General features: G+C 42.4%; 1 protein-coding gene across 2 annotated transcripts in view; it reads left to right on the top strand.

Annotated features, from left to right (window-relative positions):
* TMEM123 (transmembrane protein 123) overlaps window positions 1-7,841 on the top strand; it is a 42,784-nt gene extending 34,943 nt beyond the window's left edge. For both annotated transcript variants that reach the window (XM_075919298.2, XM_075919297.2), the window contains 2 exons: window positions 1,184-1,337; window positions 5,571-7,841. In XM_075919298.2, the coding sequence (XP_075775413.1) occupies window positions 1,184-1,337; window positions 5,571-5,595 (179 nt within the window). In that variant the 3' untranslated portion in view covers window positions 5,596-7,841. The remainder of the gene's footprint in view (window positions 1-1,183; window positions 1,338-5,570) is intronic.
* Window positions 7,842-17,441: the final 9,600 nt, after the last annotated feature.

The raw sequence follows: 17,441 nt of genomic DNA, 5'->3' as shown, positions 1-17,441 counted from the left end.
CCTAATGAACTTATTTAATACCACAGCTTTGGATGGATAGTTGGCAGCAGGGATTGAATTTGGGACCGCTAGTTCTGAACACTCGAGTCTCTACTTCCTGAGCTGAAAGATGTAGCTCTGTTAGCCAAAACTGTAGCAGACTCAGGAACTTCTGTGTGTGACCTGTCACCAGAGGAGGTGGACATAATGCCACACTGAGTGGGTTACACTGCATATGAGGGAATATTATCAGATGTGAACATAAGGCTCGCAGTGTCAGTGTTCCTCAGCAGGCAGCTGCTGACCCAAACCACTCCCATAATTCCCACATTGACACTTACAAGCAGATTGTATGCTTCCAGTTAGCTGAAGTGTTTTAGTGTGAGAAGAGCCTGTTAATATCAGCAGGTGCCAAGGAACGTTGATTGGCTACAGCAGCTCAAATTGCATCTTTTGACTGGGATCCTCAGCAGTTAAATCAGTTTGGGATTGGAATTATCTGGGTGAAACTGGGGGATGAGTTACCCTGGTACATGATCTCTGGGGCAGGACTCTCATAGGCAGAGGCTGATTATGCAGGTTTCTGTTATGCTGAATAGCTGTATCTCAAGGTGAAAAAAACCCAGTTTTTCTAAGTCTGAGTCTTGATTCAGATAAACAAGAGGAGTCGCTGTCTAGTCATTTCTAATAAAAACAGTGTGGTGAGAATATATCATAGCATGGGAATCTAGGCATGCAAATGAGTATTTGGTTATGACTGATCAGTTTGTGTTTGGTGTTCTAAAGTCCTAGCTCTTCTGTGGATCTCTAGAAAGCACCAACCTGGAAGAGAGTCTGTTGCATTCCCCACTCCATGCTTGGCCAGTTCCACTAATCAGGGCAGAAAGGTGTTGTGTAAAAGAGGGGTTGCCTGCCAGTTGGACTCTTACCGGACCCTATGCAGGTGTGTTAGGGAGCAAAGCAGGTCCTAGTGCCATCCTCCTCATTCATCATATGTGCTGAAGCTGGCCATAATCTGGCACTTAGGAATGTGCTCTGGATTAGTATTTCACCAACAGTACTGAAGAAAATTGTCACCTTAGGTCCTTGGATGATATGATGGTTGGACAGAAGGTATATAAGAACCTAGACAGTAACTATAGTCATGATACATTATAGTAAAAGTTACAAACATTGTAAAAACATCTTTTTGTTTTCATCTTAGCCACACCAAAATCTGCAGGTGTACTAGCCAGAACTTCTAGATTTGATGTGGGAAGTTTTGTTGGTGGCATTGTGCTGACACTTGGACTGCTAGCCATTCTCTACGTTGGATGTAAAACATATCACTCAAGAAGAGGAGTTCAGTACCGAACTATGTAAGTATCCCCCTCTGAATTTGTTGCTTTCTTGTTGGAAATGAAGGGAAGGAAATGCTTTATTTTCTTATTCAGTGAAGATTTTTTAAAAGGTCAGTATCTCAATCATGTAGAGCTTTCATCATTTTCACCTCTTCAGCTGATCCTTTATTTGTGGGGCCTATTTTTATGGGGGGGTTTATTACTTAGATTTTCGGTTCCTTGTTCATATAATGCCTAGCACAATGGACCATTATGCTAGGCATTACAATAATACAAATAAATAATAGGATTGTGAAGCGATTTAAAAATTTAATTGTGATTAATCGCACAATTAATCGTGTGTGCTGCCCCTTTGAAATGCTGTCGCAGCGTTTCAAAGGAGCAGCGCTGCAGAAGCCTGAGATCAGCTGGAGTCCCCAGCTGACCCCGGCTCTCTGTAGCGCTGCCCATATGAAGCACTGCGGTGGTGCATTCGGAACCTGGGATCAGCTGGAAACTCCAGCTGATCCCTGGCTTCAGGTTGCAAAGCAACTTTTAAGCGCTGCAGCGGCACTTCAAAGGGGCAGCTCAGCATTAACACCAGTGATTAACATGTTAATCCTGTCCTGCATTAATTGCAGGCATTAACGCATGTCAGTTGACAGCCCTAATAAATAATAATGCTAATTTGTTCCGTAGAATCCTTCCCTACTCCCCCTGCCCTTTTGCTAGTCTAAGTTCATTCAGTCTGCTTTTTTGTTGTCCTTATTTATTTCATGGAAAGTTTTGATTGATTTCTAATCTTGTTTCCTCTTCCTTCTCCATTTCCACAATAAAGGTTACGGTTGGGATTTTAGTGGGATCTTTTGAGAAGTTCCTCAGAAAGATATGTTGATCATCTTTCGTTTTCTGCATTCCTCTTTTGCATAGTTCTGTTATGCTGTAATTGTGCTGCCTTTTAGAACCCTCCAGCCCTCTTTCAGAATTTGGCATGTTAATATTCAGCAGTGAAGAATTCTAGTAAATATTTCTTTTATGAACTCTGATGTCTGAAGAATTCTCTGTCACCCACATCCATATCTCTTTCACAAATAACACCAGTTTTACTATTTCTTTGTGTTCTGCATGTAGCTGCTATTCCTCTATCTCCCTCTCTATCCCTTCTGTACTTATTGTACCCATCTGTAGTAACATTCCTACTACCTGTATGGCCATTAAATACTTCTTCCTGGTTTTTCATTTGCCCTCTATCTGCGTATAGATTCTCTTGATGGCATCTTTTCTTTTTCTTCATTTTCTATAGTAGAACAGCTCCATCTTCTGTGTTAACCTAGCTGTGTGGGATGCACGTGCCAGATTCTGGGAATTAAATGACTATTGCTCTTTCCCTTTTACCCTGTGCTATAATTTACAGACTGGTTTCCTTGTTGTAGAGTCACTTATTAGGATTACTTACCTCTGCTTTCTTTTTTAATCCCATGCAGTACTTGTTTCTTAATTACTGATCAAGCTACTGCATGTTTTTTGGCTTATTAGGGTATGTTACCCCTTGGAATAATAGCTATTTTGACTGCACTTTTTTGTCAGGACATATTTCAGATGTATAGGTTAAGAGAATGTCTTTTGCTTTTCTTACTAAGATGCCTTCTTCTCTCTCTCTCTTTTTTTTTTTAATTGTGCATTTCTGTCCAAACTAAAATTTCACCCTGGGGTATCAGACCCGCTTGGTCAGAAGTTGAGACATCTTTACACTAGACTGCTTTACTCCAGTGATAGTGAGTGGGCCACTTGAGTGGCCATTCTTCATCTCAATGAGCCGCAAGATTGTCATAACCAAGACAATCTCCCAAGATGGGTGGTTTTGCTCATTGCACTTGCATGCCTGGAATTTGCAGGAGGAGCCAATTGAATTGTAGTAGCACTTTGACTGGGTTCAGAGGGAGTGCCCAGCTCTCACAGTCAATGGTGTGCAGTCAGTGCAAGCCTCACTTCACATGCCTTTGCTTTAGGTGTTTGTCGATTTAGTAATACTGGTAGGAAAAAACTATGCAGACGGAAACTAGTGGAATCTGGCAGCCATGTCACGTGAGCAACAATAAACAAAATGTCTCACAAGACACGCAGAGAGCCCCAAGGGTCACATGCAGCCCATGGGCCACAGGTTGCTCACCACAGCTGTACTCCCTTTGGTTTCCATTCTCCATGTCAATTGGTGGTTTTTGTTTTACTTGAGCTGACTTGTTGGAACTTGATAGTGTCAGGGAATTCTGGTATCTCTCCCTCTTTTGACATCTGTTTGTTGATCACAGGATCCATCGAGTTATAACTCTACCCCCTCATTTTTATCTTCCAACACTCTGCTGTTCATCCAGCCCCCTCCAAATAAAGAACCACATGCAAGAGTCATCTACTAACTCTTATTTTCAGCCATTCCTTTCCCAGTATAGCCAATTCTAAGTCTTCAAAAATCATGTATGAAGTCCCGCCACCCCATATAAAAATAGCTCCAAAATCATGATTTTTTTTAAAAATGGGCATTCTTTATTTGCCTTTTGTTTTTGGAATCTTTTGATTAGTGTCTTTTCATCTTTTCCCCACAGCAATGGGGGCTGGAAACTTCTTTGTTTAAAATGAAAACTAGGATGCCTCATGTACTCACATGACTCCAGGGGTTGGGCTTTGAGAATAGCATCATATAATTTGAAAGTCGTGATGAAATTTGGAGTTGGCAATACTGCATTTCAAAGCACTGTAGTGATAGTTGCTCCTGTCGTTTCACGAAAACCACTCGGTGCAGTACTCCTGGCTGATCACTGATACTTTTAAAAAACAGTCTTGTCTTGATTTTTCTCATTAGATAGGTGTTGATGCTTAGGAAATAATGACCACATTGTCAGAATAACTATTGATAAAAAGCAGGTAAAATGAGGTACTTCCTAGATTGGAATGTACGTTATGCCAGTTAGTGAATCTGAGCGAATTTTTCCCCTGATGTTAAGAGCTGGTTAATGAACCTATCAAATGAATAAAATCTCTTTTGAAAAAGGTGTGGATAACTGGAAAAGTATTAGAAAAGAACAGGTTGGACCTTCTTGGTCCAGCACCCTCGGGACCTCACTGGTCCTGGGTGAGGGATTTGGCCAGACATGGGGAGGTCATGTCTGGACCCCCTGCTGCCAGCGCCCCATCTGGCCTTCCAGTGACCTCCTCACCTCCTGCTGGCCCCGTTGCTCTGCCGACCCCGCTGGACACATCACTGCTGTGGCTTCACGTTGCACCGGGCAGCTGCGCTGAGGCTCTGGGTCCTGCTGGGCAGCTAGGCGCACACTGTGGATCCCTGCCTCCCTGAGCTACCGCGGCTCTCAGCCTTACTGGGCAGCCACATGCCTGTCTCTGTAATGGGCTGCCTGCAGTGAGCAGACCTGCCACGCGCTGGATGGCCCGTCGTCAGCTCACTGCAGGCAGCCCATTACACTGCTGGCCATTCACCAGGACTCTCTGATCCTGCAACATTCGTTCCAGACCATATATTTTGCTGGACTAGGGAATCCCAGTTAAGAGAGTTTCAACCTATAGAAGAAAAACCAAGTGTATCTGAAGTGGTGCCCTGGCAGTGGTGCCATTTGACAACTTTAAGTCCAAATCTAGAAGAAATTGGAGACAATCAGAAGAATTTTCAGGAGCCTTGTTTACACAGCACCTAGACTTCAACTAGAGTTTCAGATGCTCAGCACTTCTAAAAGTTTAGGCCAGAAAGGATAACACAACTGTAACCAAGAAGCAATACAGGTTTCCAGAGAAAAATCAGGCTAAACAAACTGAATTGTTTTGTCTGATAACATTTCAAAATTATTGATTATAAGAAGACAGTCAGCCACCAAAACCCACAGGGCTCTTGCTACATTCCAAAGTCTGATGCGCCGCAGTCAGAACACGCTTGCCCCGTGTTCCCCTCTGCTCTTCTTCCTTTTAAAGAGCCATCTCTTACTACATTTAAAAGGCTGAGGTGCACCCAGGATAGTGAGCACCCCACCTGCCCCTTATTGACTAATCGAGTAGTCAATGGAAATTCCATCAACTACTCAATTAGCTGATTCAACAAAATTTAACATCCCTATTTTGGGTATTCAGCACTTGCCAGAATGAGTGCCTTTTATTAGCCAATAAACCTTCCTAGCAGTAAAGTGGATAATGATATTCTGAAACTTTTGATATTATGCTGTAGATTATTGATGCTTTTGCAAAATAATAATTACTGTGTTTCTGTTACAGTGATGAACATGATGCCATCATTTAAAGATACTTCAGGGATGCAAATGATGAAAGCGAACTCCACCGCTGCTTTCAGAGCATATGTTTGAAAATAGTTTTTCCTTTCATAGCGATGGTCCCAGTCACTCTAATGCATCTGTAGATCTGATTCTGCACAGTGTCAAAATTCTCCCAAGCACAGTGAGCTCCCATTTCTTCAGTGGGAGCTGGAAGAAGTTACCACTTTGCAGAAATGTGCCCTGTTATTGATACAATTAAAACAAATCTTTGAAGTTCATTATCTAAAGATGAACTGAAATGCTTTTTAAAATAAATGCATACAAATTTTGAGATACCCAATCATTACCATAAAGTGCCACATGACATTAAAATTGTGAATACATTTGATTATTGCCTACATACTCCATAACTGCAAATAGTTCTGTGTTGGTACAATGGGCTGAACAAATAATAATAGTCACAGTTAATGAAAAATGTAATAGATTTGGCAGGTAAAATACAAGAGGAAGTGATTTTTCTACAATTTTATATTAAAATGTATTTATTAGTCATTTAAAACTTGAGAACACTTCTGTTAATGATTTGGGAATCTTAAACTTTGTCTTTAAAAAATATAGATCAGGGTTGATACTAGTAAAGTTATGTGATTTGATAATGTTGTAAACTGTAGAGAAGAGGATGATAGAAAATGTGTAATTAAAATATGGTCCTCAGATGACACCTTCTTTGATGGGTCTGCCCAGAGATTACACAGAACTGTTGATAGTTGGGGTCTGAATGTTCTGATGGCATGCAATGGAGGGACATATGAACCCTGGCTAAAATCTCATGGGGCACGTGACCCTTTGTGTGCTTCCTACCATTGCCTCTGGGTCTGCAGAATGGAATAAGTGATAATCAAGTTGTGGGGAATTGGTATGGGAAGGAGTTACGGTCCATGAGAGGACTTCTCTCTTATTAAGTGGTGTACAAGTTGAAATGGACTAGATAATCATTGTACTATACGCTTTATTTAGAATTGAATTAGTGGTTCATATCCAGCAAGTCACAATGGTGTGATTGAGATACAATTGTATTTTAAGAAAAAAAGGTTTTCTCCTATTGTGAAGATGAAGATCTCCACTGAAAATTGTTCTAGCTTGAATATAACTTAAAATCCCTGCTTTGTTTTAGTAGGAAGCTTTATAGAAGGGTTTTATTAGGATTTTAGGAACCGTTGGGAGTAAGTAATTCTTCAAATGCCAATGGTAAAGCATAATAAGTAAGCTAGCATTTAAAATATGTATGTATGCCCTGCAGTCTTAAAACTGCAGGACCTGGTGTATCTGTGCTTTCACATTAGGGACTAGTACAAAGTCCAGTGAAGTCAATGAAAAGACTCCCAGTGGGCAAGACCAATGGAATTTTAATCAGCTCCTCATTTCATTGGAAGTCATATGCAAGGGGCCTGACACTGATTTCTCATTCCCTTCTCATTTATACTGATGTAATGTTTACACTGAGGTAGTCCTGACTTTAATTAAGAAGATTCATATGAGACTCAGACTGCAAAGACTGGAGGTTTCAGATTATTTCAGTGAGCTAATGTTCACTGCTAGTCAGTTTCTCTTTGCACTAGCCCTGTATGGAAAAGTGCCTGTAATGAAGAGCTGCTTTGATGGTTACTGCTAATGAGAACTCACCATCTTAGACACAACCACATAATTATTAGACAGCTGTTGGATAGTTTGGCCAGAAGCATTTTTCCATGCAAGGTGGCTAGTAGTGTTTAGTGCAGCACTTTGGTGGAAACAAGTCTTATACCAGTTACTGTTTTGTTTAGAAATGTTCCACTCTTTTAAGTCTTGTACTTTCATAGGAGTTTATTAAAAAAAAATCTGTCATGAAGATAAAATTATTTCTGTATATAAGACCCAGACCTGCAAACCCTTGCCGCCAGGGGTAGTCCTCTCTCTCACTCTGCAATCAGTAGTTACTCGTTTGAGTATTCCCAAGAAGAAGGGTTTGTAGGACTATGCTATTAAACTTCTTTTCTTTAAAAAAAAAAAAAAAAAAAAAAAAGTATTTTAAAGTTTTGTTAATTTCACGGTATTGGGGAAAATCTTGTCTATATATAGATAGATACAGTTTGCAAATTGTTCTACAGAATTACAGCTCGTTTTTTGTAGTTACCCAGAGTTTTACTGTATTCAGTGCTACTCAGTAGAGTTACTGAGATCCTCTGACCTCTTGTACAGATGAATAATAAAATGTTTGCCTTTGCTACCAGAATGTAGGTCCAGTGTATTTTTTATTTTATTAAAAAGTGTTGTAATTCCTTCAGAGTCATTCAAAAAAAGTTGGATGAAAATGTGAATATACAGGTATTTAATGATGCTCTTTTTTAGATGGTAGAACACAAAAGAGCTTAATTTTTTGCCAGAACTTCTGCAGTTTAAAATGTATTTTATTTTATTATTTGTAGTTGATGTGTGCAAAACAATATTACTGTCTCCAGTTAAGATGTAGCAGTATATGATTCAAAGAAAAATTAAATTCCTTTAGGTGAGTGCATAGGAAGTAAAAATTATGGAGTCCTACTCACAACTAAGGGTCAGAATTTACAGTCTAATGATATCTGCCCATACGGAGTAACTTGAAGAATCAGGGCCTTAAAATGCTTAGCTATTTAGCAAACTTGATTGTCTGATCATTGCCTAGCTATTGTGCTTATCCTACGGACATGCAGCTGATATAGCAAAAATGGGATTACATCCAGGTTCTCAACTCTCTAGGCTGAGTTGCTTTGTTGTAAAGCTCTTTTAACTTAGCTTCAACATTTCCAGAGTAGATGCATTGTGAGAACATACAATGGAAAGGTCCAAAGATCTGTCAATTCATCCACTCTGGAAATGTTACACAGAATATGCAGATAGTCTTACAATTGTAAAATTGACTTCCTTATAATGAAATACAAGATGTTAAACCCCATACAAGTTTGTGGGGTTTTGTTGTTTGTTTATTGTTGTTTTTTAAAGAAAACTACAGTGCAGGCATCAGATTTGAGATTTTTAATTCTCATAACTATTCAAAATACATTCTATTCGGTCATGGCTTGCATTTTTTATCTCAGTGTCATGTAAAAAATGAGCCTTTGGTCTATCTTCAGACATCACTCAAAATATCTGTATGCAAAATTTCTAATTAAATTGTATATGGGAAAAAACATTTTGGGGTTTTCCCCATGCAGATAACATATAAAAGGACAATCTGGTTTTGCTCAAACTTCCATTTTTAAAAAACAAAAATTTGAACTGAGCCCAAAAGTGCAAAATTGGACTACAAAAGGAATCTGAAAGTTATATTTAGCTGTGGATGTTCTAATAATTCAAAGAGTTTACAGAACAAAAAACAGGCAGGGCTAGAGTTCATGAGTTACTTGGGGGTTTTAAACTTCTGTATATTTGCCTTTATTTTTTCTTTTAAACTAAATTCACCTTTTGTCATAGCCAGTGGGCAAATCACAGCCTAAAAATTCTGTTCTCACTTATGTACACAGCATTCCCATCTTCCACACCTAGCAGAACAGAAGCTTAGCTGAACTACGTTATGCACATTTCAGAAGCTATCTTTCCTCAAAACAAAATCTGCCCCTTCTAACTTAGTTTTCTAAAAATCACATTATAATTCATCAATTTTTGCACCCCAGCTTTACCTTAATAAAATTAATCTTAAATTGATGCTAGCTGTGTGATTTCCCCCTCCCCCAACTGCAAGTGTTATTTAATCTTGCATTTCAGTGGAGTTCCTGTTTTTGAACTATGTACTTGAATAGCTGTTTCACTCTGCTGCTCTATTTTTATCTTCAGGAAGTAGAAAATTAGTGACGTACAACTTTGCTTTTCTGAAGATAGTACAACAGGATTTTCACTTCTGGGTTTCAGCTTCCTAAAGAAAAAGCTGAAGCACACCTCAAAATTGTTAAGGTTATGAGTCCTTAAACTACTGTAAGCATGGGGAACAAGAACCAGGGCTCCTCATTATGTAGCAGTTGCACGCCACCTGCTCAGTCTCATCATTGTGCAGGGATCAGAAATCCCAAAGTAAGCCAAGCAACAAAGGCTGAAGATCTTAAAAAAGAAAACAAAAGCCAACCAACATTTCCTCTCTATATATAACACCACTTCCCTACCCCCCCTCCCAGTTCCACTCCCCCACACACTCCAGTAGGGAGGGAAGTCGCTGTGTGAGAAGCCTGTCAGAGCAGTTTCAAAGGAAACAATTACAGGTCAATAATTTTCCCAAGACATAGTAGCTAGCTGGAGTCACATCCCTGGAGAGTAAGAAATCTGAGGGCCTATTATAAATTCACAGAATCTAATCTATACCGGGCATCAGTCTCTTGGCTGTAACCTCTTTAATGGGCTGGGTCCCAACGGCTCACACAATTCCACCAGGGCAGCCCTGTGTCATCCAAGACTCTGAGACAGGGCCTTTAGTACCAACAATCCCTGTCTCTGTGATTAAACCAGTCAAGGCAGATTCCTGTGGAAGGCTCCTTCTGTACCACAAAGCTCTCATTCAATCTGTTCTTCTACAAAGGAATTTCACAAGTCAACTACAGAAAGTGTGTGTGGAATTGACCTTGATATGCAAATTTGACCCACTTTCCCTTGGCCCAAACAAAGACACTAACTGGATGGCCCATTATAAAACAAGCTTTCCTTACATTTAACACCTGATTGACATCAAAAGTTAAGCGTGGGACACTTCCACCCACTCAGCCTCATTAGCACCGGCACTACAATTGACAGGTATTTTTCCCCTCCATTCTTTTTCTGTTCTGAATTCTCCCGTTTTCCTCCACTCGAGCTCATCTGAAGAAGTGGGTTTTGCCCACAAAAGCTCATGATACTATATATATTTTTGTTAAGCTCTAAGGTACCACAGGACTACTCATTACAGTTATAGACTAATATGGCTACCCTCTGAGACTTTCAATCAAGATAATTTATTGGTCACCTAACTGCAGAAATTGAAAGTCCTTGGAATAGCTGAGAGGCCAACCCAAAGCCAAGATTCCTAGCTTTCTGGTCTTAGGCTTTCGCCCAAAGCTTCCACTTTCTTCTAGAAGCCAATTCTATATCCACACCTGTCTACAGCTCCGTCCTTTGTTCTCCAGGCAGGATCATGCTGAGTTCACAACTTCCCCGGCCGGAGCTTCCAACTGTAGAGTCCATTCATGAGTCACTGGAATTTGCATTGTCTGTCTGGACCCCTTGCTGATCTGGGTAGGTTTCGGCCAATTTTTGAGGCCTATTCATTCCATCTAGGCAGGGAGATATCACCCATATACAGTTTTTTAGTCTGTCCTCAGAGCAAACTTAATCATCTCCACCCACAGACAGACAAATGGAGACGTGTGTAGGATTAATTTTATTATAAAAAATTCCAACTTCATGTCTTCTCCCTTCAAAGTCAAACTAAGCAGGGTCACTTTAACCAGTGCCCTGAGAAGTTTGAACCCACAAGTATTAGCCACAGATGCAGGGGCTTGCCCTCCCCAATAATCAGCGATACAGAACTCTGGTGCTAGGGCAGAATCCCTGGCTGACATATACTACTTGCCTGGCAAGGGTGGGATTTTGGGAGGAAGGGGGAAAGATGAGATGCAGGGAGCAGGGCCTTGGGGCAGGAGGAGGGGCTAAGTCACACATCCCTGAGCCTCAGGCAGGGCATTGGAAACAAATGTACATTTCAGGACTCTCCCACCCAAATAGGAATGGGGGAGATGATTGGTGTAGGCATTGGTACTGACTCCATAAATGCTTGGGGGCTGCAAAAATTGGTGCGTGCTGAGCAGTCCACCAGCAGACTCTTATCAGCTCTTGCCTGGGTTTCCTTCCTGCTGGCAGGCCCAGTAAATCAACACCTACTCCTCCCTCCCTGTGCCTCTTATATGCTGCAATCAACTGCTTTGCAGCATTTGGAACTGGAGGAGGAACAAGGACACAGCATGCTCTGAGGGGGCGGAACTTGGTGGGAAAAGGCAGGGCAGGAAGAGGTGGGGCCATAGGGAAAGTGGTGGAGGGGGAACAAGGCCTCGGGCAGATCCAGAGATCAAGCATTGCCTGGCACTTTTCAAAGTCAGTGCCTTTAGGTTTGTCTCCCTGCAAAATGGGGCTATGTCTACACTGGCCAGCCTTGCACAAGAACATATGCAAATGAGGCACAGCCATGAATATCAGCATGCCTCATTTGCATATTTAATGAGCTACCATTTTGTACAAGGAGCAGACTACATTGCTCCTTCTTGCGCAAGAGCCATTCTGCCTGAAAATAAGCGGCAGAACACCTCTTGCACAAGAAGGAGCAGTGTAGTCTGCTCCTTCTTGCACAAAATGGGGTCTCATTAAATATGTAAATGAGGCTTGCCAACCCTCATTTGCATATGTTCTTGAGCTAGACTGACCCCTTCTCCGGAAGAGGCATGCAAAGCAGGCAAGTCAGAATAGGGAAATCCGCGGGGGATTTAAATATCCCCCACGGGATTTAAATAAACATGGCCGCCACTTTTTTTCCAGCTTGGGGAAAAGCCGGAAAAGAGCATCTATTCCTAAGAGATCCTCCGGAAAAGGGCTTTATTCCGGAGGATCGCGCCAGTCTAGACGCGCTTTTCCCCAAGCCCGAAAAAAAGCAGTGGCCATGTTTATTTAAATCCCGCGAGGGATATTTAAATCCCCCACGGATTTCCCTATTCTGACTTGCCTGCTTTGCATGCCTATTCCGTCTTATGTGGCCAGTCTAGACGTAGCCTGGGTGTTTACCTTGCTGTAGCTCTGGTGACCCAAGATCTGGTGAGGTAAGGATGCAGGGTTCCCCCCACCTTTGGCAGCCCCCTTTGGCGAAGGTGTCTCTGTGTTGAGGCACAGCCTCCTAGCTGCTCTATCCTTTTGTCAGGCCTTTTTCACCCCAGCCAAGACAATCAGGTTTGATCACCATCCTTCCCTACCTGTGTCTCTCTACACTCATCTCAGGGTTCATAGCACAGGGGTCAGCTCTGCTTCCCCAGTGAGGTTAGGCAATGAGCTTCCCCCCTTGGGCTCAGCATGAAACTTCGGGGACATTCCGCCTAAGCCAGTGTGACTCATATCTCCAGCATGAGGATGGGTAGGGCTATTCCTCTGCCCCAGTTAGAGGCAGATGTTTGCTTACAGACAGGAAGGGGTGCTGAGGTTAACAGCCTTTTCTTTGCGTTCCAGTAAGAGGGAGGGAAGGAGGCTCTCCGCTGTCCTGCCAGCCAAACATTTTGCATTTTTCAAGACACCTCCAGTCTCTTCTGGCTGACTTGGTTCAAATCCTTGGCTGTTACAGGAACAGGGTCTGGATTTTGTTTTAGCCAGACATTTGTATCACCAGGAGCATGTCAGCTCTGATAGCCTCACAAACCTAAATGACCAAGCATTCCACACCTTCTTATATCTGCACAGGGCTCTCAATCAGCAGTAGAGCAAACCTCTTCACATTTGGAAGAGCCCAGACTGTGCATTTGTTCAACATTTGGTGGGATTTTTACCACACTGCATTTAACAAGGGTTCTCTCTGCCCCAAATCTCTCCAGCCTCAGAAATGGCTTCCCATTAACTACCACCTTCCAGTTCCACTGGCAATCAAGTCAGAGCCCATCACTGTGCAACAGGACATGTGTACTAGTATGTGGGCGGGAGCCCATCTACCAGTGCACCTTGTGCTCCAGGGGAGGTGGTTGTAGAACTGCCTTCCTCTGGTTCAAAGTTCACTCATTGAGCCTGAGCTACCAGCTGCTTTCTTGCCTGGATGGAGGATGTTAACCCCCCTCCCGCCATCCTGGACAAACCCCATTTCCTTAAGCCTTGGCAGCCTGCCCAACTCTTACTCCACTATAAATTTTGTACCTTGAAAGTCCTCGAGAGGGCCTACTGGGGTCAGCGGTCCCTCCTCCCCCTTTGAGTTTATCAGAATCACACAGCAGGATGCCTCCATTGGTTCCTTTTCTGAGGACCCATGTTTAAGCCACTCCCCTTGGAGAGGGTCTTTTTTCATATCTGGAGCATCTGTCCACAAACTGATCTGCCAATGCACCAGCATTCTTAAGTGCTCAATCCACTAGCCACATATTTAATAGAATTGCTCTAAATCAATCAGATCCTATCATTCCAGGATTCTACTTACAAAAACAACCTGTATCTGCAGATGGTAGTGGGAGCATAGTAAGGGCAGCTGGTTTCAGCAGTTTCTGAGCATGCTCCGTCTGTGTGAGCAAGTTTCCAAACATGGTTCCTGGATTCAGCTGGTCAGAGAGGTACCTTATTCACTGGCCTTGGCCTCAGGCCTACTGAATACAAAGGACACCAGTGCCATATGGACAACAGCATGGGAAATTCTGAGCCAAAGGCCTGTTTCTTCAGCACTGACAGGTGAAATAAGGTGGCAGGGAGAGCATGTTCAATACAACTACAGGAAGGAGCCTGCAACAACACACTTGTGGTGCAACTTTCTGATATTGTGGCGTAACTGCGTGCTATGTTGCATTAGTAGGTGAAGCTGTCTTGCAGCCACAAAGCATCACTGGGCACTGAACGTTCTAATACACTAGCACAAAAGCCTGGGGATTTGTTGACTGTGTGGTCTAGAGCCTCAGCTGATAAAGTAGCAGTGGCTCCACTGAAGTCAATGAAACGCTGCTGATTTATAGCAGTTAGGAAGCTTGCCCTCTGGCTTCATCTGATAAATCAGAGCATCCAGTTCAATGGCTGTTTAAAATCATTTTAAAATTTCCCAACAGCCCAAGCACATCTCCTGCCAGTTCAAGAAGGGCAGTGGGTTTGGAATGCTGACATTTTACAACCGCCTCGAGTCTCTTGGTCAGCAGCATTACATAGGAAGTCAGTGTTTATATTCCCTTTTTTTGTTTACCAATGTCTGCTGCAAAACTTTTGCACAAAGGGTCAAAGAAAGTTCAATACTGAGAAGAAACTGTTCTTTTCTATTATTGTATCAGCAACTGAAGCTCTGCCAAAAGACTGTTAGTGAGCACTGACGCTGCTAACTTTCAAACAAGGCATTAAGAATGGTGCTAAATAAGAACAATAGTTGATTAGTTTATAAAAACCATCAGAAGCCACTGGGTCTGCCAAACAATACTTTCCCCTCTACAGAGATTAATATTGTTAAGCCTCACTCACTCTGCCTTCACACTAAAAGCCTCTGAAGGTTCTACATGCAGTGGACTTCAGCCACTCCTCTTTTGGTTTCATTTTACACCACTTTACACGCCAACAGTGTCACCATGAGGAGCATATCTGCCTATGTGCTAGCTAACCAGTTGTCACAGCAACAGATCACAGCCACCTTAGAACTGGTACAGTCAGCCACCCCAACCTTTAGTTCACAGCAAGTTGGGGTGTAAATCTATCCTGCACATATGAGCCACACATTAAGAGCCTGGGTGCAACCTGTGGGCAGGTACTTAAAGTTTCCCTGCGTGCTTTGAGTTATGCTGCATGGTAGAAATGGAAGTAGATCCAAGCACACTGGTAGGGTTGTCGGGTGTCTGATCTGCAACACGAACACCCAGTCAAAAAGGGATCCTGATTGTTCTGCTAACTGGGCTGTTAAAAGTCTAGCTAATAGTGCAGCAGAACTAAGGAAGGCTTCCAGACTGATGTGGCTCTGTGGGGCTCCTGGAAGCAGCGGCATGTCTCCTGTCCAGCTTCTATGTATAGGAGCAGCCTCATACTGCTCCCATCGCAAGTGCTGGCTCTACAGCTCCCATTGGCCGGAAGGAAATGGAGTGAGCAGGGTAGGGCCTCAGCAGGGGGAAGGAAAGGGTGTTTGGTTTTGTGAGACTAAAAAGTTAGCAACCTTACCCACAGGGGAATGTTTAGTGTGCACAGCAGGTTACTTACTACAGGGTAGACTGACACCCCAGTTTGCCACAAATTGCTGTCTAGACAAACCCTTGAATACCATGGTAGGCTGCTCTTAGTTCATAGACAAAGACCGGAAGGAAGTATTGTGATCAATTAGTCTCAGCTTCTGCATCATCATTGTGTAGTCAGAGGGCAAGACTGCATTACAAGAATTTTCAAACAGATTAGGAGTGATTTTTCTAGATTCCATTGCTTTAGAGAGTTTTGCCCAAATAACTGTTGTGCTTGCTTTGACGCAAACATTTTTTAATCACAAAAGGTGGTGAATAGGGGCTGAAGAGACAGAAGAATGAAGTCTGGTTTATGAGAGAAATCAATTTATCAGCTTTTAGTGCAGATTGGCTCTCTGCTCCATAAATAAAAAGAAACCAAAAATTAAAACAGCTTTGCACTAGGTGGCAGCATAGCATCTAACTACAGTACATCAAACTTTACCACCACCACACTGAGCGGTCTGTGTGTGGATGCAGACACATTGTTTTAGTTTGAATGAATACAATATTGTAAGGGAAGGGGAAAAAAATCTAAGGTGGCTTTAAGTCAAGCTGGTAACTAAGTCATACCTCCTGATGCCAGAGAGTTAGAGTTCTCCCTTTCCCATTCCCCAGTGGATTTTGAGAAGTCACAGCACCTGAGATTCTATCCCAAAAGGAAAGTATGTGGTAAGGGAGGCTAGGATATTTATAACCTTTGTCCATCACCCCAGCTTTGAATCAAGTTAGGCAGCTGTCAGCACCCATGGCTTAACTCATTTGTAGCCCAGTTGGTTTATACATCTAATTAATAGAGATGAGAGAAGCCAAAATCAGGTTATAAAGTCTCTTTAGACTTTAGGTAAACAGCTTCAGCTGAGCTGGTTTTGGGTTTCCGCATTAGGCAACCAAAACAATACAACTATATGCAGGTTCAACCAGTTAGATTTAACCTACACTAGTGCACAGTTGATTCCATTACTTGCTTCTAAGTCCCACATCAATGGAAACTTTAGGTCAACTGGCATTTTGTTGTCCAGGGGCATGGAACAGGTGAGTTACGGACTATGTGTGTGATGCTGTATGAAACAGGGGACCTGGTCTGAGTTTATAATCAACACTAGAGTACCAATTAAGTCACAGACCCATCCTAGTCAACTTACATCAGTGCACAGGCTGGATTCAAGCCCTAGTTTAAAATCACTGTAGATTCTCTACTCAGATCTTCAAGAGTTTCAGCGGGGTAGGCTTGTTTGTTGTTTACATTTTTTATTACAGACTAATAGTAGATGGTATCATGAGCTTTCATGGGCACAACCCCTTCTTCAGATAATCTTCACGAGCCCACGAAAGCTCATACCACGTACACTTTGTTAGTCTCTAAGGTGCTACAAGACCATTCATTGTTTACCCAGCTCTTGTTCAACCCATTAATTTCTTTAATTAAGTCAGCAAGGTAAGTCCAGGCTGAACAATGCATTGGAACTCCAGGCAGTACACAAAGCTTGCCAGATGTTCCTGCTAACTATTCAAAACAGACATTTGACATCACCATGGTCTACAATAAAATAAGAGAAGCTCCTGAGTGTGGAAGCCAAGTATCTTTGGGAATGGTGCATCATAATCTTTTGACAGCAGCTTACCTACCAAGCAGAAACTTTGCAACTGGCCATGAATGGGAGTCGCATTATTTGTAGTCACAGACATCTTCAGCCAATGTGGAACCCTATTCAATCTTTTCACATCCCACAATACCAAATGCACTCCAATATTGCCTGAGAGAATGTGTTGGAACTTTGGTCAGATTGCAAAAGTTATGCTTTGTCTTCATCCTCCTCCCACTTCTTGCCTGAGCCACAAGATTGGATGAGAGAAGACAACCATCCTGATAGCTAGATCTGGCCTTTACCATTTTTGACTTCTGCTCCTCCTCCATTGAAGCATCCTCC

Source organism: Pelodiscus sinensis, chromosome 1 (genome assembly GCF_052426305.1).
Source record: "Pelodiscus sinensis isolate ZL-2025 chromosome 1, ASM5242630v1, whole genome shotgun sequence".
In the NCBI taxonomy this organism is placed as follows: domain Eukaryota; kingdom Metazoa; phylum Chordata; order Testudines; family Trionychidae; genus Pelodiscus; species Pelodiscus sinensis.
This window is presented reverse-complemented; position numbering and strand designations above follow the sequence as displayed.